We start from the raw sequence: 26,383 nt of genomic DNA on the forward strand, positions 1-26,383 counted from the left end.
TTTTTTTTAAAGAAACATATTATGGAGTATTAAAATTAGGGAAATGGTAAATTATGCTAAAATAATTGCCTAGAAATTCTTTTATATAGAAAATGAAACATGTGTTAAAATAAGAGTAAGATTAGAAAATAAAATTAACGGAATTCAATATATAAAGTATTTTTAGAAATAACCAACAAAATCATCATATTTTTTTCTAAATCTCAAAGTGATTTTATAATGTTGTATATCTTGCAAACGTTTTGAATATCAAAGTTTTAAATACTAATACTCTGTAAGTCGATATTATCATTATTTTTGTAAAACGGTTAACTTATATGCTTTCAACATCATTTAACCACTCTTATTGCCCTCACATTAAAGAGGGACTAATTTTATATTCATTACGTTTTCAAAATTGAAGAAGATTGATTGTGAGAGTATTATATATGCTTTCAATAACATATATGATTTTTCCTTTTGTAAATACCAGCCGGTATTCTAAATTCTGGTGATTGGCTTTTTTTTTTTTTTGCTTCTGAAAACTTAATTTGTAGCAAACAAACACAAACCATCAAATACAAATAAATATACAAAACATACAAAAAAAAACACCTGCTGCTTCTTTTGAAATTTCTATCTAGCAAATACAAAGTTAATATTGCATTGCAACATTCATCAGCTTAAAAAATAGACCAAAGTCCAAATGAACAAAAGATAACAAACCACAATCAAGAATGTTACATATATCAAACGTAAAATGCTTATTTAATGTGGTTCGATACTTGATAGGTAGGACACGTTTCTTGTATATCTTTCTAGCAATAAAGGGCCGAACCTAAAACCTTATTGTATGTTTGTTTATGTTTTTCCGAACAATTGTTTGCCTCTGCCTACATACGTTCTAAAAACATGCATACAAATAGATCACAATGTCGCAAGAAATCTTTGATTGCGTGTATAAAAATCTTAAGGAAAAAGTTAATCAAAATTGTATATTTTGAAATGTTTTTTGGTTACTCTAAGTTATTTTCTCATACTTTATCTTAGTTATATTCATGACAACTGATAATAACCAAGAACACTCTTTGTTTTAGGGATGGTGTTCGGTACCGTACCGTACGGAACCAGTTGGTATCAAAACCGGAAACATTCCTACCCAAAACTGATACCATATCGATAATATAGATATTGGTACCGCCATCGGTACCAGTATTATCGGTTTAATACCGATTGGTACCAAATGATAATCATTCTTATAAGAATTTAGATACATAAGACACAATTTACTTGACGAACCATCAAGCCAGTGCTGTTTTAAAATGAAGAAATATAGCAGCATACTATCAAAGATTAGAAACAAGTCGGGTACTAGATATACAACAAAGTCTAACATTCACTTAAAACTCCATGTAGCTCGAAACAACTATCTTTACTTAGTCGCCATTTTGTCACTTCTTAACTATACTAAGTAGCGCGGCTCATGTACCTGAGGTAAAGTATCCTTATGAACACAAGTGCTCAAAATTCACATACGATTCTACTGGATATCATCGGAGTTCTAGCAATATGTTTCATTTACAGATGCAAAAATATATCAAAAATCAATTCTAGTTCAAAGAAAACCAAAAATACCCGGTAAAGTAGTATCTACTTGAGAAAAAAAAAAACCTTAACTGAAGATTAATGACTTCACTTCAAAACTATGTAAGACTGGTAACACTCAACTTTCTTCAAAGAGTATCAGTTAGCTGTGGAGAACCTTTTGACAATTCTCATCTTTTACACCTGCATTCAGAATTTCGTTTAGTAACACATAAGAATAAACATATTTTATCATCATTTGCAAGATTAAAGGTGTCAGCTTAGACTTATGTATCTATTAATGTGTTGATTGTCTTATGTTTTATCTTAAATTGGTATATTGGAAAAATTAGCTTAAATCATATAACTTGCAAAATTATATTATTCAGATAGTAGACTATAATTTGAACTATATAATTTATAGAATTAAAGTCGAACAATAAATCACTATAAAGAAGTTTTGGGTAAAATCCACATAATTTCTATTCATTTTTTGAAAGAAATAATCTAAAAGATTTCATGCATTTTGAATACACTTATGGGTGATGTAATGTGCTTTTTCTAAAGCTACTTAGTTATAAGCCAGAGGCCCCTATCTTCATGACTATTCGTCAAAGCTAGATCTTGAGTTGCATTACCACTTTAGTTTGAATTCAAACCTGAGTCTGGTTTCAGATTCGAAGAAACAAGTGATGAAGAGCCAAGATTTAGGTTCTGACCTGTAGCAGAAGACGATGCTGAGCACTGGCTTATATTTGAAGCATTAGAAAAATCTGAATTGCTCAGATTAGGATGATTGCTCAAGGAGTTTGATTCCATTGAGGATCTAGAAGGCGAAATATCAAGTCCAGAGTTTGAAGTTTTACTTGTCGACTCAGAAGGTTCTTCGCTTCTTAATAACGACTGCATAGTGTCTTTCATTCTTTCATACTTAGGACTTATTGTCTGCGTGATTTTCTGAGAAAGGGCTCGTTCATCGTCTCCTGGTTCAAACTTATGCATCAAGTATTCCTTCACTGATTGCGAGCTGCTCCTCGTGTTCTCTTTCTCTTCTAAAGTACTCTCGGGTTTTTTAGCATCTAGATTTGAAGTTTCTGTGTTTTGACGAGTAGAGATAGTGAGGTCTGTGGGTGTTGCATCAGTAGAACATAATGAGGGTGGCCCATCTTTTGACATATCAGGCTTCTCGGAGGACCCTTCAATTGTTTCTTCATGCTGCTGTTTTGTCAAATGTTGATCCACTGTAGGTTCATACACTGAAAATACCCATATAAATAGTTAAGATCCATTGATTATGCATTCAAGACGCATTAGCAGGTAAAGATAGAATGAGACAAGTAGACTTGTCACGGTTCAGGCATCACAAACATGGTTCAGTTAATCTGTGTTGAGTTCATTTGCAACCATTACTAGAAATACTGCTAACAGCAATGGCCTTTTGCCGAAGTTTAAATTGTTTATCTATTTGGAGACAGAATCAACAAAAAACTATGAAAATTATGCTTCTTTTAATAAGGAATATATTACATGGGGAACCAAAGTATTCGGAGTGGTCATTTTCATCATCCTCCACTGGGCCAGAACTGCTTGGAGGAGTCGAAGTATGCAAATCATTCTCCTCCCGACGCCTTCTCCCACTTAAGGATTTTTTCAACTTTCTGGCCTTCTCTTTCACCTTCGTGAACACTGATTTCTTGTTATGGTGGTTTCCATGGTCGTCATGATCATGGCTCTTTCTTGGCTTGGGTGAAGAATTTGATGACCGATTTGAGGATCCACCTACGAATACACACAGATAAATTCAACGCTTTTATCAACTTTTTCTATAAAATGAACAAGTGTTAATGTATAAAAAGGTCATGCATACAGAAAGTCTCAAAGAAAAACCACCCAGCTATAAAATCCCTTAGGCCTTAACTATTTTCTTGCGGTCAATTGCAAGATAACCTGATTAAGGTTAAAATTCAAATTTTAATCAAGTTTCTAACCTTCAAATTTACAACAAAGGGAGACCTTCTAATGCCTTTGCATACCTGGTAGCCATTTTTATAAATTAGCCCAGTATCAAATGGGAACCTATTATAAAAGCTACAAATTACCTTGCCAACTGTGCGGGGAAGTTTGGGTGCTTGAACTTTTCGATCCTGACGAGTTTTGGGGTCTTGGAATATTTAAAGCGTCTGTGGTTGTCGTTCTTCGTGTATCATCTGGTTGAGCCATTGTCAAGAATTCACAAAAGCATGGCTCTTTGTTTCTGTACAAATACAAACAGAAAATTTAAGAGCAAATATAAATCTATTTTGATGCCATAATTTCAGGCACTTGTGTGAACAACATATCATGGCAAACAGACGTTGACTAGGTTCTGCAGTAACAAGCTTTTCCCAAAATAGTAAGCTTTTCATGGTATTTAAGTTTTTCTTAATTCAATTACCTATACACCGGTATCAAGGGCATCCAAAACGGCAACAGCAGTACCTACTAAGTATCAAGGTAGTCTGAAAGTAAGCGAGTTACAGTAATAACATTTCATTGAGGCATTATCAAAAAAGTTATGACTTATGAGCAACACTTAACACACTTGCTATAATATGCTAACACTACAGATAAATCAGGTTCCCATAGTTTGAAATTGCTCTCTAAATGCAGTTATAAAACCGAAGCAAGATATTGATTGCTATTATACACCGGCCTATTCCAATGTAGTATTATTACACATGATTAATGTACAATGTGGAAAAACATATACATGTACATGAAAAACTGACGATACAGTTGGTGTTTAGTCCATTCAACAAGACAACAACCAAGAAAAGCTTAGTCCTTTGTATTTGCAAGTCAATCGTATCTCATTTCAAAAGTTTGGTTTCAATTTCTTCCAAGCTCAGTCCTTTCGTTTCAGGAACATAGAGTAGCACGAATCCAAGTGATAACAAAGCGATTGCTGCGAAAAGGAGGAAAAGGTTTTCTGCACCGAGTAGCTCCTGCATAAAAAGATAATTATACGCAATATTGACTTACAAAACGTTGCATGCTTTGAGAAATGAAAACCGACCTTTAATGGAGAGAAAGCGAAGGTTACTAGCGCATTTGAACCAAAGTTTGTGAGAACTGCAAGACTAATTCCTTTCCCTCTTGTACGAGAAGGGAATATTTCAGATACCATAAGCCAACTTATTGGTCCAAAAGATATCTGAAAATGCCAAATCCCCATCAATTTTGAAAGATTTTTAGGATAATAGCTGGACTAAAACTAAATCAAATATAAGGTATTTAAATATTCATCAAGATGGTTCCATTTGTATCGCATAAACATTTAATTCAAGTTACATACAAACATGGAGACTATATTAGGAAAGTTGAATCCATTTGAGTGAAATGGTTAAAGGTTAAAAGTTAAACTTACCGGATACAAGTCAAACTGGTAAATTAATTTAACCTAGTTAAAACGAAGATGGATCGAATGTGTCAATCAGTTCAAATGGGGCTAAGTTATAAAAAATGTTTACAACCTCACAAATTGCTTTACTCATGCAAATTATATCACTTTACAGTAACAACATTCAGTAAGTAGTACTTACTTCTAATATTATAAAAATACACAGGATGAAGTGTTGCTGGTTCAACCCAACCCTATCTAAACTGTTTAAAACTGATAAATCTACCGATTTTGACATGTTGCCAACCTATGATACCATTTATAAGAAAAGAAGAAAGATAAAGCTCGAAACTTTATCATCCAGAGTTTTTTGGTTATCATTGAAACTATTTTCTAACACAACTTGGGTCAGAGGCATAAATCTAAACAGGCTCTACCTAAGCCGAAACAACTACCTTTTAGACTATCAAAGTCAAACACTAGATCCAACAAAAGATAATACACTCATATACATCATACATGCACAAATCGTTAGTATATCTAGAATTTGAAGATTAAGCAGAACCATTCTTGGACCCAATGTGCACTAATTATCCCAAGGAATTTACCTTATTATTCGTACTTTCACAATTTGTCAAGAAAATATAGCTTAATATATTTGTTTTGACTAATTTGTATAAATGAACACTATCCAAAAGAACTAACCTGGTAACATCCAACATAAAGAAGTAGAGCGCCCACAGCAATCAAGGGGAACTCCCCAAGAAATTTGTAATAAGCTGTAAGGAGAAGTAGGGAGAGGGTCTGTAACAGAGGACAGTGAAAATTTTCTAATTTGGTAAAGTCATTCCACCACAAAAGGTAAATAATTTCTAAAAATGGAAGGAACTAGACACATACAATTCCACTAATTCCTCCGATCAGCAAAGGTTTTCTCCCGAGATCATCAACCTTCAGAATGGCTATACTCGTCATCAACAGCTGCACAAGTATATGTTATATATAGTTGTAAAAAAGAAAATACACAGATGACTAACTTTTTGAACCCTTATGCTTGACTTCCCAATGCGAAAAGAACACTATAATTGCCAAAAATGATTCAGCAAATTTGAAACAAATGCAGAAGAAGAGAGGATCAATGATACTTTTGGTATAAAAGCACCCATTCTAGCAAAAAATAACTTTTTCTATTTAATGCAACAAAAGTCCTTGATGACGTATGATTATGCCAGAACTATTTGTATAACTATGAGTTATTCCCCAGTCGTTACACGCACCTTAAAGACACCAATAATGACTGAAACTCGTGTTGCATCAGCAGCCGCAGAGAATCCCGCAGTCTTGAGTCCATATTTCACAAATATGAAAGCAAATGATAAGTGTACGTTCATACATATACATATACACACAAACAAACATACATATATTTATAGAGTGATTCTTTTAGAAACACATACCTGAAGGATTTGACCGGCATAATATAGAACACTTGGTTGTCCAGTTATCTGTTATATAAAAGGGATACTGAGTAAAGCTTAGATGACGATAGACAAAATTCATCTCCATTTAATATGAAGCAATAAGTGTTTACTTGTTCCAACATTAAGGGCAATTTTTCTGTAACAGTACGTCCCAAAAAGATCAAATAGTCAAAAGCCTAAGTGTCACATTAAGTGCAGTTATTGATGTTTAGATAGACAAAATTTAGTTAACTGATTATTTAGAAATCAGATAATCAAGATTGATCATCTAAGGGTAAATAAATTTTACCGTTTACCCCTTTTTGAACCTAATTTGACAGACTTGCACTCCCACTTCACAAGGTGGCCTTTGGTTTTTTCAGGAAAAAAATAAGAATGTGATGAACACTCAAGCATTTGATCACCTTATAGTTTTAAAAAGTAGAAGTAAATCTAAATTGTATCTCTTACACCCCTTAACAGTTGATTATCTGATTATACAACAAAACGTAGTCACATTCATAATGCCCATCCAAATACTGCCACAATTTATGAACGAACAAGAGAAGTTTGAAATAGTACTTGTTGAAATAGGACCAAACCTCCACCAATTACAAATGCTTTTAAGCTCGCGCCTTGAAACACCTCAAAAATACTCCCTTCAGATTCTTGATCAGAACCATTAGCAGATTTTAAAGAGACAAGAGTGTCCTCAATTTGCTTTTCAGACACTTTATCACCAGCAGGTCGGCCCCTAAGTTTACTTAAAGCAGCAATAGCCTTCTCTTTGTAGTCTTGCAAGGATGCTTTGCCTTGGACAGCTCTTAGAAGTAACCATCTTGGAGATGGAGGGAGGCCCCAAACACCTAGACCCATTAAAAGCGCGATGGGTGCACTAAAACCAAACATATAACGCCAACCTCCAATAGCATCGATTTGAAAGCTGCCTACAAAGTAACCCAACTGTATAAAGAAGAAATGCCCATTACTGAACATCTTTAACTTGACTCGATGACACAAATGACTGACTAGAAATAAATACCAAAATTCCAAGAACTATAAATAGTTCTTTAAAAGATATTAAAGTCCCACGGATTTGAGACGGGCAAGTCTCCGCAATATAGAGAGGCGCACCATGCATAGCCTGAAAAACCAAAACAAGGTACTGCTGGATTATTTTTCATCTGGCTAGAGTTTATTTTAACAAGCATTAATAGAAGCTTACCAGACCGATACCTAAGCCATAGAGAACTCGACCTAGTAAGAGCACCCCAAGACCTGGAGCGTAGGCTGTGATAGAACCACCAAGGAAATAAAGTAGAGCTGCTAATAGAAGTTCACGCTTCCTGCCTTCATAAATCAAAAGCCACTGTTTTAACATAAAATTTCTTGATCTTGTCTATAGTTTAGTACTGGTAGAGGTGGCAAGAGAGTTGCTCTTGCAGATTTAGTGACGGCAAAAATCAGATTACTTTTTGTGATATAGATTGGTTAGGGTTGGGTTGAGATGACCCGAAACACATTTTGTCCAAAATATACATAAGCAATTAGTGTGTCAAAAATGGTTATAGCAAATATATTGAACCCATATTTGTTAACTTTGTACTAAAACAATTTAAGAGGTGTACATTAAACGTGCATTACTGCATTTCGAGTGACTTGTGATTCGGTTGGCCTGATTTCTATTATCCTATATTCCTATCTACCTAATTGTTAACTGATTTCACCTGTTTGACATCTTAGAGATAAAACATAACCCATATTGACCCATTCATTAAAACAAGAGAACGAGTTGACATTGCCACCTCTTTTTAATAAAGTAAACTTACCCAGGAAATCTGCAATTGGGTAGACTAGGATAGAACCAAAAAGAGCTCCGTACAGGGAGCCAGAGACCTGCATTCAAATAGAACTCATTAGGTAACCAGTATAGGTGGTATGATGAGTGGGTTGAGTAATGGCACAAACAATTATGGGTCAATATGGGTAGATTTAGGACACATCAAACTAGTCAGGCAGAGTTGACGCCAATTATTTTCCTCAATATAATGAGTTGACAAATACCACATTTCACAGACCAGTTTAGGAGGTTGTGAACACTTGATAATACCAATTCTCTCTTTCCATCTTAGTAAAGTTTCATGATTTTACCCATCTTGACCCTTTAGGATCCAGATTGACTGGCTTGCATTTCCCCCGCTAGTAAAGGTAACCATTTAGATTAAACTAGGACCATTCTGGTTTATGATTGTAATATAAGGTCAAAGGAATAAGAACTAGAAAGTAGCTTAAATGGGGAAACTCTGCTAGATGAAGTAAACAGGTCAAGAGTTGTCTAAACCACAATTAAATTCTCACAACAGCATAATTCATAATATTTTTTTAAAAAGTATAATTATTTAATACTATAGTTTTCCAATCATATGTAACACATGACTTGCTTAAAATTCAATATTATGGACAAAGTGTGTTGACGGGAGTCACGGAACAACCCAACCCTATCTGACCTGTAACCCAACCCAACCCACTCCTTTTGCAACCTCTACCTTTTATAACATGAAACAAAAAAGGTGGTGGAGGTGAGGGGTGAAAAAGGATGCACTAAAAATGCTAAAAGTAAACAACCATCGCTAACTTACCACAAGACCGAGCTGAATAGCGGATAGATTAAACCATGTTGTGCCACTAAGCTCAGGTGACTGCAGAGCCAACGAGGTAAGTATCAGACTACCAGATACAACAATGGAAATTTTGACATTAGAGTATACTCTATTCTATTGATCGTTAATGTTCAACAACTAAAATATTATATGCAGATCGGCACTATATACCTGCAATGAGAGAGTAGCGCCCGAGGTTGCACCAATGTCATACCCAAATAACAAACCTCCCAATGCTGGGAATACAAACCTATATACAGTACCAGAAGTTACACAAAATGCAGATATAAATGGTTTTTTCTCCTTCTTAATAATAAAGTAACACTTGAGATTCCAAGAATATGCATACACTTTGCAGGTGATGACAAACTTAGCATAGTATGTTTATGGAGAAACACAAATTAGTGGTCGGAAATGCGTTTAGACTGAATCGGTGACTTGAAACCACAATAATCAATTTAGAAAAAACTATCTGAATATGCCGTTATATTGTTTGCCTGTTTGGGGTAAAATGATATGTAAACACAAATTAGAAGTCGTATTAAGGTAACCGATTATTGAGATAGATGTAAAATGACTTAACTGTCCCTAACTTTAAGCACCTAATTATCCATTTATCTAGGCTTTTGTAGGGAACATTTCTTCGTAGAGTGAAGCTTAGGCTTCATGTGGCCATTTTCAGGGGTAGCCTCAAATATTGCATAGTTCGCAATCTATACAACTCGTTTTGATCCAATAAAGATCTTTCTGATGACTCAAACAGAAAGGCTATACATGAATTTTGAGCAGCACTACGAAATTCAGCCAATTAAGGAGAGGTCTGGATATGGGCCATTGGGTTTAACGTAACTATCAGATAACAATAATCAGTTTTGACCACTCGAAAAAAAAAGTAAAGAAGAGTAAGAGGGGTCTGTAATTCTGTGAATGTGCTTATAAAGTGATTATTGCAGATATATCAAACATCATCTCTTCCCCTCTCTTACAGCATCACCAAAAACCGCCGTAAATGACCAAAGTTGCTACTTGGTGCAAGTACAAGAGTAATTTTTATATAAATGCACATTCAAACACCCCATAAATATGATTTGAATCCAATAAAAACAGCTCTAGCGTTCACTTAAAGATAAATTTAACCAGGATTTCCCAGTGAGATGAACAGCATTGGCTCAAATGGGATTTCCCTGCCTACCGAATTTAAGATAATTCTCTCATTCTTAAACTTTCAGAAATTCAAAGAACAAATCAAGATTTAATGAAGATGCACATTTAACAAAGAAAGAGCATGATCTGATACATAATATAAAACTTTACTAAAAATGAAAAGTCAGCATACGGTATTATAACAGAAGACCAAGAAAAATCTTCTTGGTATGCTTCTTCCCCTGCTGCTGAAGCCCGGGCCTAGATTATAAATCAAACAAACAAATAACCAAAATTAGTTACTAAATTAACCAAAAAGTAAAAAAGTTTCAAACTTTCAACGTGATCAACACCACCAAAGTGGCCCAGTTAGACGTCCTGATTTTCTCACAAGACTTGAACCCCACTGGCATAAAAAAAATTCAGAAACCCGTACACCGGTTGGGCCGCATACAGCTGAGTCAAGAAATGCTTTCTTTTTGTAAAATTTTATGTGGGACAGAGCTTAATCACCATAAAGTTATACTGTACATTTTAGTACGAGTAATACAAATCAAACAAACAAAAAACCCAAAATTAGTAACTGAAATTAACCAAAATCTACAAAAGTTTCAAACTTGCAATGTGGGTTAGAGCTTAGGCCCCTTAAAGTTGAACTTTTTAGTAGGAAATATAAATCAAACATACTAAAAACCCAAAATAAGCTACTAAAATTAATCCAAAAAAAAAATGTCAAACTATCAATGTGGGTTAAAGCTTGATCATTACCTTAAAGTTAAGCTTTTTAGTAGTGGGAATTAAAGGCATCATGTTATTGAATAAAGGGCATTTGTTGAATTGTGAAAATGAGCTGCTAATTTGAGGAAAACTGAGAAGGTAAGTTGGGTGGTTAGATAACTGGGCTTTTTGGGATTTAAGAATTGGGTGGATTTTGTTGTGGGAATGTGATGAGAATTTGAAGAGAGGTTTAGTTAAAGCTGAAGAAGAAGAAATAAGTGCCATTTTCAAGTTTTTTTTGTGTGTGTGTAAAGAAAAAGATATGAGTTTTGATCATTTTGTGGTGGATTTGTAGTGACACGACTAAAAGTTTTTGTTCCAATCACAAGAAAAGATGATTTTTTTTTTTTTTAATTTTACTTTTTCATCACATTTGATTCTGTAAATTTTGGTAGTAACTAGAGAAGTTCTCCACTATAATTTTGTGTCAATTTAAAATACGATTCTTTATTGTAAAGCACCTTCTACTCTTCTAGACCTGTCGTTTTGTCATGATTTATGTTTGAATAAGACATATAGAAAGTTTCTAATACACGACTAAATGATACTTGTTATATGTTTCACATTCGTATTTTCATAAGTAAATATTTTGAGATGATTTGAGAAAAGATCATATTAGTAATGGTAATATTTGTTTAAATTGTATACATGCTCAATCAAAAACTTATATCTTTTAAATAAACACAACCGAAAACTCATATATTGGGTTTACTATACTAATATTAATATTAATTACAAATTGAGCCTAGCTCAAGAGGTATCCACACCCACAAAACACGTAACCCAATGCAAGAATTTTTGTTATGTGGTTTTGGGTTTAAATTTTGTGTCGTTGTGCCAAGAAAGTTGTCTAAGCTATTCTTTGTGGGGTGGATAATAACAAGTGCCAAAAAAACACCTAAAGTCAAGGATATTTTCGTCAATTACAACTTTTTAAGAAATATACGTATTAGTTTGTTAACTTTAATAATGTATTAATTAGCTTTGAAATATTAAAGGTGTCAGCAACTCACAATACTCTCATTTGTTAAAACCTGCTAGTTAGTCTCACGTGAGTTAAGTTAGTGTTCCTCTTAGATGAAGACTAAACATACCCTTGAAAATATAAAAAACGAATATACAAAGAAGGTTTTATTGTTTGGATTATCTATGGATGGCGAGCCATTTTGATTCAAATGTAGTTAACTAACCAGGTTTTTGCTAATGACTGATTTCAAACCTGAGACCTTTTTATGAAAAATACATGATTTTTTGGCAGTATAGCACTTGATAATTATTTTTAAAAACATTTGATTGAATTTTAACAAATGTACATAAAATCTATAGTTTTAATTAGATGTTTGTTGCCACTTTGGATGACCTGTATAAGTTGTATACTGATATAAGCATGAAGTGTCACTGATTTTCATTTTGTAAGGTTCTCGTCATTTTAAAGTCAGGTGTTTTGCTTCGACCTTTAGGTTGTTTGTAACACCAGTTTTATAATAAAGGATAGTCGTTTTAACCATGTTGAACAAACTTTAAGTTCGGCCTCCGAATGTTGAGCCAAGATGAAAAATGGTTACTTGTAAGACTATCAGACTAACAAGAGACTGTATTGTACAAACAAACGGGACATGGAAATAGACAGTGACATATTCCATGTGGCCACACCAAGAAAAGAACAAAGAGTTTGGCACTGAAAAGAGGCTTGGTATGCTCTGAGCACGTGGAAAGCCACGCCAAGACCACTCCCTACGCGCTTATAAAATATTAATCACCCCTCAGTTGCCCTCAGGTTCAAGCCCAAATCTAGCCTGAAAAGCACAAACCCAACTGACCAAGCGTCTGCGTCAACAGTTAAAGATTAAAGGTTTTCTCTTATACAACTCTGCCAGCTGAACAAAGAAAATCCCTACTTGTATTTTATAACAAACTCAGACTCCATTTAGAAACTTCAATAGGTACTACCTTTTGAATTCTAGATCAATAAGCAAGCATCAAAATCATTGCTAATCTTCAAAAAAAAATAATAATAATAAATACAAGCAAATATCTTCAATTTCTAGATTAAAAAGAAATCACAACATTTGTTTATCAGGAACCGGCCAGCTGCCCGCCCGGAAAAAATCTGTAGTTTACTACTACATTTTAATGATCTGACCAGAACCCTTTCAAAATCAGCATCACATGTTGACTGTTTTTAGGCTTCTACGACTAAACCATGAACTCCCACAACACCACTGGCTACATTAATAGCAGAAAACATACATAGAATAAATAATGCAGTTTAATATAAAAGTTGACCAAAATCCAAAGGGTATAACCGGAATTTCTGTCCCATGAAAGACAAGTGGTTTTTCTCAAGGGACTAAAGGTAGCCCATAAATACTAGGGCCAAACAAAATGCTCTTCATCTTATATACATCAGGTAAGCCTTTTCACCTCATAAACATCAATCACCTCAATTTTGGTTTTTTCACTAAAAAGAGACAGTCACTCTACATGTTTTTCTGATGATAACTCTGTGCCCTCAGTTGGAAGTTCTCGTTTTTCTGGCCATAATCAGAAGTCAAACTCCCCAGTAGCCTGATACAGGAGAACCGAAGCAGTAAGTTGGATAAAGCAAAACAAAGTCAATATCGAATCAAAAAATATAACTCCCCCGTTGCCTGTACAGGGAATCCGTAACAGTAAGTTGGATAAAGTAGTATAAAAATCCATAAACATATACATCTAGAGGCAGCAAAATGGGTGGATTGAGTAAAAGATCAAAACAGGTTTCGGTCAAACCTGGTAGCTTTTGGTACAGGTTGGGTAAAAATGGGTGGATTGAATAAACGACCCATACAAAAGTATATGGGTCAAAATTACCATCTCTATTTTCCACAAAGATTATGACATTAAACAAAGCACGAGGTTTTATGCAACTAATCTCACCATAAACTAAACGACCTCTAATAATGACATAATACGACAATTTTATCAAACAACCAATCACGTATAAGAAAGTTGATAGCAATTATTGATACAACTGAGCAGATACTGAAGAGAAAAAAGGATGCTGCAATTTTCATGGGAATTTCCAATGCGCAATGTCCTTTTTTTATGACCAGACATCAAATTCATCTTAGAGAAGTAACAGTAATATATATATATATACACACACACATATACACATATACAAAACAAACCTTGTTGAATAATACATCTTTGTTGTTTATATGCATGATGCCATCTTTGAGAGTGCACCTCCACCTGCTCTTCGCCCGAGTTACCTGCCAACCAGATTTATGCTTGTTCATGAAGTAGAACTTTGATAAAGGTCAAACAGAAGCTGAAGCAATTTCCATAAAGTGTACAGCACTAATTACATAACGACAAAGACAAAGGATGATCCCAACCCTTTTGACAATAGCACATTAACACATTATTTTCTTAAATATAAGGCACTAGCTACATTTAAAATATGCTACTATTGAAAATTCGTGCCATATAAACTTAGCTCCATAGAGAATTAAGACTTTAAAGAAAGAAAAAAAAAGGCCCACGCATTGACTCAAGGAGTAGAATTATTTTCATGAAAGAGAAATTGTTTGTTAAAAAAAGATAAATTTATAAAGGAATATTGATAAACAAGATAAATTTCTGTGTGTTTGATAGTCAATGGCACAATTAGCGCCATCCAACTCATAAGGAAATAAGGCTCTGCTATTAAGATTGGTTTCTGTTTCAACCTTCTACTATAGTCTTGGGGTGGGGGGATCAATTTGTGTGTCTGTGTGTTTTGTTTTTTTGTGTCTTTTTTTCCGGTGGGGGTGGTGTTAATGAGGGTCTTCAAAGTGTGCAACTGCTCCGAATTTTTATTATTAAAACAATGTACACACGCAGTTATATAATAATAACACACTAAAAAACTCTTTCGAAAAATTGAGTTAAATTGTTGAAATTTAGTTAGGCTGTACATAAATTCCGGTGATCATCATTGAGTTTGGGTTGTTAACTTAGGGGCACAAATCTCGGCTAATCTCTCATATAAGCATTTGTATACACGTTAGGCAGCTTTCAGTAGCTCAGCCCATTTAAGCAGTTTCCATTATGGCTAATAAAATTAGTTTCACATCTTTCAACCATTATCAATATAGAATACAATCCCAGTTGATCCATTTTCATATGGATGTCAAATTTGACACTTTTAACAAATATATGTATATTAATTATACCTTGTCGAACTGAGCCAGAACCAAATGCTGTGTATTTAGTTCCTCGCCTTGGTCCACATCATCGAGATCATCATCGTCATCATTTTCGTTCAAAGGCTCATCTTCATCATCGTCTAAAAGATCATTTTGATTAACCATGGCTGGAGTTGGTGCTTGTAGCTCTATATGAATGGCGACGACACAAGACATAAAACATTAAGTCCAATTAAACACAAAAACAGGCAGACAAATTTGCTTCAAAGTAGGTCAAAATTTAACCTGGTGGAGCTGGGGTATTTGCTACATTATAGTCTTCACTAACAACTCCTTGATAGTTGTATATCTTCAGTCAAAAGAAAGCAATTACTGAGTAACTGAATATAGCCATATTGCTTGAATTGATAATGATTTGGTACAACTTTTATTGAGGCATCAGTTCAACTTTGTATGAGTGTGAGCACGTGCGTGCGTGTATAAAATCTGTTTTTATTTATGAGTACAAAGGATAAATAGGCATTAAATTGTAGCAAACTATAAGTTCCAGATTCCATGGAGCATTGCGAACCAAGTATCTAGTGAAAAAATATTTACAAAGTTGCACCTGCATTCCACTTATAACTTTGAAATTTCCGTTGGGTAACTCGTAAAATGCTTTAGTTCTGAAAGGACATAAAAATTGTAGAAGTTGGTGATAAGGCTGGTTATCCAGTTTCAGTAAAAAGAAACCAGTATGCTCGGACAAAGCCTCAACTTGAATAAAAGATCTAAGATGTATACCGCAACCAAAGCGCCTTTGAGAACACTTTAGGCGCCTTTTAAAATGGTAATTTACCTATTTTCTTTTTAGAAATGTTTCACAATTTTGCCACTACTCACTAAATCTATTGAAGATAAAATCACACTCATATTGACTCAGTTTAACGGTTAATGAGTCAAACTTGTTACCTCTACGTAGAAGGCATGCTTCTAACAAGCAGTGTATGCCTACGCATAACCGATACCCTGCCCCTGGCGGGGTGGGGTACCGATGTCTAGAAAAGCATCAAAATAGGTCCCTTCGGGTTGACATCAAACACTTAATCCCCAAAAAAGTTTAATTGGTAATAAATTAGTTTGTCATTTACGACTATAGAGACTATATTTGGGCAGAGATTTAGAACCACGTAATCCTCGTTTAGCTACTTTTAAAATATGTTGTGAAGAAAAACTAAAGGCAAGCAAATGCTTACGTTTGGTGTAGAAAGTGCATCATCATAGGGATCAGGCATGGGCCCATCCAGTTGAGGAATCCTAGAAGGCAGCTGCAGTCCATGACCAGGTTGAGAATTGCTCCCTTGACCAACCTGAGAAAGAGAACATATACCAAATTTTTGATAAAAAGAAAGAAGATTTACACAGAATGAGATAAAAATGCATCAAAACATATCATGCATGTCTCCTGAAATGTTACATGCTTATGTAGTATATATTTTGGAATCACTTTTAGCCTATTCCAAATACTTTACAATGGAAAAAAGAACACTTTTCAACTAAAAGCAAACTTTAACCCCAAAACATACAACTTCTTTTGATATAATTTCATCCAAATTTACTTCTTTTGCCCATTAGCGACTATTGCAAGATATTGATGCCATTGATTTCGTTCCACAAGTCTATATGGAAACTTCAGAATTTAATTATCAGCTTAAGACTCGCTATATGATAAAATAAGTCTGCTTCTTTTCAAATAAAAAAAAGGTTAAACTCTCACCAAACGTGTCAGATTAAGCTTGAGATATATCCTTTGCCTCAAGTCAAAGGTATCTCTTGCCCATTCGCAACTATTACAAGATACTTATGATGGTGAATCATTTTCTGCCCTAGAACCATACTCTCACAAGCAGAATCAGAACATATTTTGATTATTGGAGTAAAAACTTTTGAGCAAACAGTAAAAAAGACACGTTGAGCCATTTTAACGCGTCAGCACAACGAAAACATGCTGCGCAATAGTTTACATAAAAATTGCAGCGGAAACAGGTACATTTCTCTTCTATATGGCCAGAATGAACAGGATACCAGAACAGAATACAAATATTCACACTTACTACCTTCCCCCACACCCCCACCCAGAAATAAAATATAATTACCAGCTCTTGGCTTTGAAACTATGCCTATCCTGTCAACTCTTACACCACCTGACTAATATCCTAAAATATACTCCATTTACTATATTATAAAAATAAATACTTCAACTTAATAGGCTATCTGATTGCTGATCATATCTCACAATAAGTGTGTGTGTGTGTGGTGATCAAAAGTTCAAAACAGCATTATTTAAGACTTTTTATAAGTGATGCCAGCTATACAACTAGATAAAACATCACATATGACAACATGTAGAAACTTAAAAAGTATAAGCACCCAGAAGCTTCACCTCAAGTTTACCAGCTAACACATCCACAGCTCCATCTTGCTGGGGAATATACCCCCCTGGACGATATTGCGAAGGAAACTCATCCCGCTTGCGCTTTCCAGCATTTAGAAGAAAGAAATCCTGTAATTAAAAATAATCAATAATAAACGCTTCTGTGAAACAATTACATCCTAGAATCTCCTACGTGCAACTTGTAGACACCACTAATATATTAGTCATTTGGGAATGCGAAAATCAAATTCCTGGTGGTACCAAAATTTATTTCAAACTTTCATGTGTGAATTTCTCTTGGGGACTCAAAGACAGAGTTGATTGAACTAGTTAACTTCATGAGTTGCTTGTTTAATATTCCTAGGTCAAGTAAATGAGACATCAGGGGGGGAGGTATTTAGCTATCACGTTATTGCAAAGGCCTTATAACTACTTTTTATAGAAAAGATGTAAACAAAGTGACATTTTAATAACTACAAAAAAAATCCACATGTATGAACATGTGACAAGAAACAAAGCATACTTTAACTTTTCTCGATTGTTCATCTTACCCAACCGATGAACATGCTGATCTGTTGATTATCTAATAGTTTCTGAAGGTATAATGTTATCTTCAATATAAGTAATTGTGTTTATCAACTACGTGTTGGTATCTAGTTAATACGTCGGCACTAAAACCAATAAACAAGGAACAAACTGATCAACAGAGTGTGTGTCTTGTGTAAATGACCAAGCACAAAGAAATAATGATAACATGGGACCATGACACAGCTAGTGGACATGTTGGCCTGTTAGTTGATAAGTTTGGGGTTATAAACGAAATAATAAGTAAAGGATCAACACGTAACTAAGTACAATCACCAATCAGAAAGAATATTGCTGAAGAGAGAGAGAGATAAAGAGAATCATTTGAAAGGGTGTTTATGTTGTAGACCAAAGTGAAGACTAACTTTGTCAGAGAAAATAAATACTAAAAAGGGTGTTTATGTTCCAAAAAATAATTATGGACCAGATTGTAGAGAGAGCTAAAGAGACTTTGTAAAAGGGTGTTTATGTTGTAGACCAGAGTGAAGACTAACTTTTCCAGAGCAAATAGATACTAAAAACTTTCTCGTTGAAAGAAAGTGTGTAAAGGACTTAACAAGTTTGATGATGTTTTTTTATATCATAATCTCGTTTCCTTCTTGTGATTGCTTAATCATATTAAAACTCTTTCAGCTCATAATATAACAAAACCAAACGACCAAAAAACTTATATCTAGTTTTATCAAATACTCTTAAACTACAAAATTCTGATCATGATCCACAAAACGTTGGTACAACGTTATGCCTTTGCACTAAGGCATGCACCTTGACAACCATGACTCGCATGTTTGAAGAAATAATCATTACTTTATGTCCATGATACCTTCAGTTTAATACAACTAAATAAAATTTACAGACAGGATTGCTTCTTCCAAATATAAATATATGTCTATTAAATGTTACCACCACAGAGAAATAAAAATCTCTTCTAACATATGATTAAAAATTATAGATTGCCATTTTCCATTTTTGATCCTTACATAATGATAAACATGTATGTGTAAATTGTTGACCTTTTGTTTTTTGTGATACCGGCATATATAAGTAATTATGTTTTTTTCCATATATATAAACTAAGAAATTAATTCGTCTAGTTCTTATTTAGAAACCTCGTTTATTAACATATATAAAACAAAACAAAAAAGTAGTTGAGATTCACAATTATAGATTTATAGTCATGTAATAAGGGACGGGGGGATAACGCCAACACAATTAAATGGCAATAAATATCACTACAGTAACCTGAGTTGTCGGCTGATTGGCTGCTAATCTGTCAGGATCTTCACGACCTTCCACGTACGCTGCAACAGATTATAGTTTAATAACTAACATAACTATCTGATGTGTATACACATTGTAGCATGTACACATGTTCAATATATCAAAGAGAAAAGTCTTACCAACATTCACATCAAGAGGAGTGGCCCTTGGGTTCACCCAAGGAGATGGTGGTTGCTGTCAAAGAAATATAATGTTTATAAAACTACACATTCAATTACAAACAAAAACAAAAAGATCATTCAATAAATGTTTGTTTCAAATTGGACATTTAGAGATTTAAAACCCAAATGAAAACACCAATGCAGAAAAAAAAATTAGATAAACCAAATGACTTGGCAAAAACGTATCTTGGATAACCATAGATCATGATAAATAAAAAATTGCACTTGCCATGAATGTGTTAGGAGTGCCTCCAGTAGGCCTCCCAGCTCTGTCTGCAGCTCCATTCTCATTTATGGAAGAATAATCACTAGGAGTAATAGGCGTGCCTCCAGTAGGAATATTATATGAACTGTCCACAGTCCCTGGTAAAGGTGTTGGAGCTGTTCCCGGCAATGGTGTCTGAGCAGGCAACGGTGTTTGCATTGGGGTCTGCAACGGCGTCTGCAAACAACATCCGAATTAAATAATGAACCAACAAAAGTACAAAACAATAAATGACATCTCAACAATAATCCATTTTAAATATACTCAGTTAGAGGCCCGGATTTCAGAAATATGTACATATATACATACAAACACTTCACATATACTACAACTTAACAAAAAAAGTACTCACAGGAGGAAAAAGCAAATCCGCAGTAGGCGTTTCATACTCTTCCGGACCTTCATACGGAACATTAAGATCATGAACAGTATTAGACCCAGCTCCAGGAGCCATCGATTTCGCAACAGCTGATCTATCAATGGGTCCCACAATGGCTCCAGCTTGCATCATCTTTAACTCCCATAACTATCACAAAAAAAACAACAAAAACCCAGTAACCAAAATCAGTCCAATATTTCGTGAAAACAGTCCAAAAATGCAACAAAACAGTCCAAGATTCCACATAAAGAATCCAAGATTTTCACAAAACAGATCCAAATACACAAAAAAATCCAAACCCATATATACGAAACCAAAAATACAGATCTAGAGTAAAAAAAGATGAAAAATTGATGAAAATTAAGCGAAAAAGCTTACGGCTTGAAGCTCAGCGAGAACACCTTCGCCGGGACCGGCATTGTTGATGAATTCATCGCGAACTTTGTTGATAACATCTTCAATAACTTGAATATAAACATTGCTGGTGGTGGAAGTGGCCATTAATTGGGAATTGAAACCCTAATTTTGATGGAATTGGGGGAAGGTTTTTTTAGGGCTTGTGAATGGGAGTGTGAGAGAGAGAGAGAGAGAGATTGGGGATTTTGTGGAAGTGAAAAGGGGAATAAAGATGGGGAATATAAATAGGTTTGCATCCGTTTGTTGATTGTTTATATGTGTTGTTGTTTGTGTGTGAGACAAGGTCTACTTTGTATGTATGTCGGTATTTGTCACATAGGCTTGCTTTTATATATGGGGTTAATTATCCTAAATAATTTTTTTATTTTGCATTTTTATGTTGTAATTTTTTTTTAAAGGTGAATTTTGTTTGAAGTTTTATGTCCTAATTCGACAGTCAAAGGTCTACAAACGTTGTTTTAACCAGATTCGTGTTAGCAAGTTTTTTCGGAGCATAAATATCTATTTCAAATACCTGATAAGAGAAAACTCTCCACTAATTCGCCCGAAATTATGACGATTTATAGGGGTAAACACTTGTCTCCTCCAAGATTCGAACCTGGAGTTACGAGGCCTAAACCCCTTCATTTGAGTATTACCTTTGTCACTGATGTTTCACCTCAATGACTTGTGACTTATGTTTCAGTTAACAAATAATCTTTAAAGCTTATCTTTTTTTTAATTATTATATAACTTGAATATCAAAAAAGTAAAAAAAAAATTGTTTCAATTATGCAACCAACAAAACTACTTTTTACAAATAACATCTTGTTGTTGCATCAAAACATAAAAGTGCATACTAATCTCGCTCACATTAAGTTAGATATGACATGAAATAGTTTGCGAAAAACATTCATTAACATCAAGGTTTTACAACTAAAGGTAGAATTCATATTATTATAAGGATAATTCAATACCTAATGTAATTTGTAAATAACTATTGCTTAGTATGTTTTTTATCTTGTTATTAAAGTTTGAGTTAAAATTACTATATTTTAAATCGTATAGTTGGTTCATGAGGCGATTTGAAATCTTCTTATTAAAAAACTAATGTTATATGTCATACGATATAGAGTACAGATATTCATGCAAATTGGTGGGCTCAATTCACATTTGGCAGACCGATTAAAACTTCTTAATTACCAACCGGGTCATTTTTAAGAATGATGATAGTCATGTCTTCATTCATCTTTCATGTTTTTTATCCGATATCAAGCCATATCATTTTATAATTTTTTTTTGTCTCGTCATGTCTAACCAATGACAATCATATCTCATATATTTTTTTATATTTGTAACAAAAACATAACATAATAATTATAAAAGAACTCTAGAAAATAGACGAAAAAACTTTATCAAAATAAAAAACACATTATAAAAAATGAAAAATATATTTTATTAAATAATTTATAAATAAAAAATCTTAGATAATAATAAGGATAAATACAGTTGAAAGATAAAAGAAATAAAAACATTAACAATTATAAATTATTCGCCACTCTAGCCCACCTTTGGCTTTAATTCTTCCTTTTCAAGAGTTTTTAAATTGCAGTATATGTATGCATATACTCACCTTTAATTATTTAATGACTAGTTTTTCTCCCCTGCTTCTCATGCCTCGCCAACCCAGCTTTTCCATGCCACTAACATGTCGGAAGGTAAGCGGCAGTGTTGCACAAGACTCGAGGCATGTCGTCAACCTAAAGAAAACAATATCTCTAGATACTTTTTAAACTTATAGTTAATAGTTTTTATTATTTGTGTATTGAAATTTTTAGACGCTAATGTTAATTAATGTAAATTTTTTTGTCTCAATTAAAAGAATACTAAAATAATTTAGTTATTAAATATGTAATTCTTGGTTGACATTTAGTTTTTTCATAACTATTTATGTGTTAGTATTTTAATGTGGTCTGGGCTTTCATGACGTATTAGCAAAAATGATTTGAGATGAAAAATCAATGAAACGGTCTTAATTAATTTCGATGATTTTGTTTCTACTTTCATTCAGGGTTTTTTCTATCCATTTTTAAAGTTCGGAAAATATGTTATTCATTGTAATTTATATTTGTAATCTTTGAAACCGAATGACTTGTTATCACTCAATTTAGTTGATATAACGTTCTATTTGTCAAAATGAGAAAAAAAAATACACCCGTAAAGCCATAATGTTTTCAAATATGTCGATGGACCACAATAAATAGATCATTAAAAATGTGTATATGCAGCGTAAGTGATCGTAAAACCATGACTTAAATAGTTTTGTCCATGCTGCACCACATATGTCATATATATATGCATGGGCAAAACTCTTCTTATTCTAACAATTTGTATTGATGTATACGGAGTATAAGATATTATTCAACTAATAAAGTACAAATCAAGGAATATGTTGCATTATCTTGAACCGGCCACTTGAATGGAAGGATAATTTCATTTTAAAACAATAAACAAACACACATTTAATTGTATATAATTGAGCATGAAAATGTGAATGAAAAATTTCATATATCTCATTGTTAAGTTACAAAATATCATATTTGCTTAATTAAAATTTGAAATATTATATATGTCATTTCTAATATCCTCATATATCAAATATGTCATTATTAAGTAAAAAAAATATCATATATGCCTAAATACATTATTAGATATTATATGGAGCCATTATTTTTAAAATTTATCTATCAATCTATCATGTCATTGAAATATATCAAATATATGTCATTCTTAATCTATCAATATATTAAATATGTCATTGTTAAGTAAAAAAGATTAAATATCTCCAGATAAACTTTAAATATTATATATAAATATGTCATTGAAATATAAATATGCCCAATTAAACTCATTTAGTCTAAATTAAAACATAAACATTCTTTAAACTTATTAATAAAATATTTAGAAATCATAGTTACACACATATTTGCTCTTGCTTTTATAATTCAATCTATGTTTTTTTCCTCTAACCGTGTAAATTTAATTTAATGTTACCGACATGATTAATTTCATTGATATTCTTAATTATTATTCAATTCAATTCATTGTATATTATTAAGTGTTGCGATCTTGGTTTGTAAGTGACTTAGCTATGTAATGCTTTTATTTTTGTAAAGTAATTAGCCTCCATGACATTTAAAACTCATAAATTAAAGAAAAAGTGGATAAATGCAATTTAAAGTTCAATGATAAATTTAAAATATTTAATATATTTTAATGACATGTTAGACATATTTCGAAAATAATGACCCTATGTATAATATCTAACAATGTATTTGGGCACATATGATTTTTTTTTACTTTACAATGGCACATTTGATATTTAAAGGTATCATAAATGACATATATGATATTTCAAAATTTAATTAGGCATATATGATATTTTATAACTTAACAATGACATATATGAAATTCTTCTAAGTGTGAATTTTATGAAACAACACAAACAAAAAATAAATGCAATATATATATATATATATATACTAGATTATTAACCCGCGTAATACGCGGGGAACATATTAAAAATAATATATAATAATTATTATGAAATAAAGTATCTAAAAATTTTGATTGATTTTGAGGATTGGATAGATGATAAGACATATTACGTATTTACAAAATACCGTCTGAATTCATCTTATTTCATCAGATTCAGGATGTGATATAATTATGCATGATAAACCGGACATGGACACTTCCATCAGTATTCCATTCTTGAACAAAAACCTATTTTTTAAAATTTATTTCATCTATTTCATGACCGGAACAGGGGAGGATACACGTTACAACACAACTTTGAATCAAAAGAAAAATTTAAAGAAATGGCAAATATATTCACTTGATCAATAACCGGGCCAAATTTGATGTATCATAAGAGATTTTTCTTTACTATTGATTCCTATGGATCAGATCTAAAACAATTCTTGAATCTTGAATATGGTATTCAACTCCTGGTGTAAATGGAAAACGATATCTTTTTTGGTTTTATCAGTTCTACTTTCTATTTCTTATAATGAAAATGAATTATCAAAGGATTAGTAGAAGAAAAAAAAACCTTTATACCTTATAATATACTGTATGTATATTGTACTCTACTAATAACATTATATATTATATATATATATATATATATTAAAACAATATTTATTCTAACATTGTAAGTTTTTTTCAATTTAAAGATATCTCTAAATAATGTCACATAACCATATATGGTATCTTTATATTTTTTTGACAATATATATATCCACAAAATTATAATCTAAATATATTAAATTAGATAAAAATAAAACTAATATATATAAAAATTAAAAAAAGACAGTAGTAAAAACTCAATCCTATATCAAAATATAAACCATATAAACTTAAATTTTATTTTTATATTCGAAAAATATTTCGTTTTTAAAATATTTATATCATATATTTATATCCTATTTTACCATCAAGGCATCAACTATATGGAATCAATAATCAATCTATCTTTCTATACTATAACTAAAAGAGGATGTTAGGGGTATATTTGTTACCCCTTAAAGCTCTTTTTAAGTCTAAAAATCTCTCTTAATTATTCTAAAGCTTTCTCCTTTTTTTATATTTTTATTTGTTTTTAAGTATAAATTATATTTAAAACTTTATCATAAGTTTTGTTCTATTCAAACAAATTTTTTTAAAATTTAAAGATATATGATATCCTTAAAACCCTTCCGATAATTTATTATTTATACAACATAAATGTTTGTTAATCATTTTCATTCATATCATTCATCTCCTTCTTAATTTTAATAAACAAATCAAGTTTAGTAAATTTTTTTTTAAAAAAAAAACATACAATGTTTTTAATATCACTTTAATCTTATATTTGGTATTTTATTCATGTTTGTTTATAAGTTGATGTTGAATTGTTATGTTATTGTTATTTTTCATCTCTTTTGATTTAGTTTGTTGTCAATTGTAGTTTGATTATGATTTCTTATTCTACTGTAAAATGGTTTATTCTATTAAAAAAAAAATTGTTTATGTATTGTTATTTTTCACCCATTTTCTTATTTAATATTTTGATATTTATTTTTGGTATATATTTTAAGACTATCCGTCCATCAGACGGGACCAATGACTATACAAATATAAATGTTTAATATATTTTATTTGAAAGAGTATGATGAAATTAATTATAATAGATCACATATCTGTTTGCAAAAATAATGAATCGTTATGGTTCTAGATTACATTACATCTTAACTTAACCTTAAAGGTCACGCTTTCTTTTATTAACATTGTATGATGTATATTTATATGAACATTCGATAATGAATTTTTGTCTCAAGAGATTGGTATAAATAATTTTATAATATATTAAATTATAACAATTATAATTACTTATTATTTGACTAATATTTAAATAGGTTTTAGGTAAAATAAAACAATTATTAAAGTAAAATAAATAAAACAATATTCACTAAAAATCATCGCGCATCATGAAAATCATCGTGCATCAATTGTTTCGTGAAGCTTCGTGCATCAATTAAACCATGATTTAAAGGTCAATATCTTGTCTTATTTGTTTTACTTTAATACTTGTTTTACAATACCCAACCAATAAGAGTTATACGTTGGACTTATCTATTTCAATATATGTAAAGATCTCGAAAGACCGAGTAATTATAGATTTATATATACATGTTTAAAATAG

The 26,383-nt window shown here is 32.3% G+C and overlaps 3 protein-coding genes across 3 annotated transcripts; all 3 read right to left on the minus strand.

Annotated features, from left to right (window-relative positions):
- Window positions 1–1,323: 1,323 nt before the first annotated feature.
- Window positions 1,324–4,145, minus strand: LOC122581755 (protein starmaker). The gene is made up of 5 exons (XM_043754027.1): window positions 3,998–4,145; window positions 3,663–3,817; window positions 3,091–3,342; window positions 2,283–2,819; window positions 1,324–1,767 (listed from the first exon to the last, which is right to left on the minus strand). The coding sequence occupies exons 1-5, from the start codon at window positions 4,018–4,020 to the stop codon at window positions 1,727–1,729; spliced, it is 1,008 nt and encodes a 335-aa protein (XP_043609962.1). The 5' UTR covers window positions 4,021–4,145; the 3' UTR covers window positions 1,324–1,726.
- Window positions 4,146–4,215: 70 nt separating this feature from the next.
- Window positions 4,216–11,246, minus strand: LOC122581754 (D-xylose-proton symporter-like 3, chloroplastic). Its single transcript, XM_043754026.1, has 14 exons — window positions 10,974–11,246; window positions 10,399–10,466; window positions 9,234–9,312; window positions 9,042–9,101; window positions 8,232–8,298; window positions 7,628–7,752; window positions 7,445–7,546; window positions 6,985–7,365; window positions 6,400–6,447; window positions 6,220–6,282; window positions 5,843–5,923; window positions 5,648–5,746; window positions 4,619–4,756; window positions 4,216–4,547 (listed from the first exon to the last, which is right to left on the minus strand). Exons 1-14 carry the CDS (start codon window positions 11,205–11,207, stop codon window positions 4,413–4,415), a joined length of 1,680 nt encoding a protein of 559 aa, XP_043609961.1. The 5' UTR covers window positions 11,208–11,246; the 3' UTR covers window positions 4,216–4,412.
- Window positions 11,247–13,217: 1,971 nt separating this feature from the next.
- Window positions 13,218–20,897, minus strand: LOC122582262 (transcription initiation factor IIA large subunit). The gene is made up of 11 exons (XM_043754631.1): window positions 20,620–20,897; window positions 20,215–20,388; window positions 19,827–20,039; window positions 19,556–19,610; window positions 19,398–19,456; window positions 17,580–17,699; window positions 16,393–16,506; window positions 15,443–15,506; window positions 15,185–15,345; window positions 14,156–14,239; window positions 13,218–13,550 (listed from the first exon to the last, which is right to left on the minus strand). The coding sequence occupies exons 1-11, from the start codon at window positions 20,740–20,742 to the stop codon at window positions 13,527–13,529; spliced, it is 1,191 nt and encodes a 396-aa protein (XP_043610566.1). The 5' UTR covers window positions 20,743–20,897; the 3' UTR covers window positions 13,218–13,526.
- Between the last annotated feature and the right edge of the window lie 5,486 nt (window positions 20,898–26,383).

This window comes from Erigeron canadensis, chromosome 9 (assembly GCF_010389155.1).
Source record: "Erigeron canadensis isolate Cc75 chromosome 9, C_canadensis_v1, whole genome shotgun sequence".
NCBI classification, from domain to species: Eukaryota; Viridiplantae; Streptophyta; class Magnoliopsida; order Asterales; family Asteraceae; genus Erigeron; species Erigeron canadensis.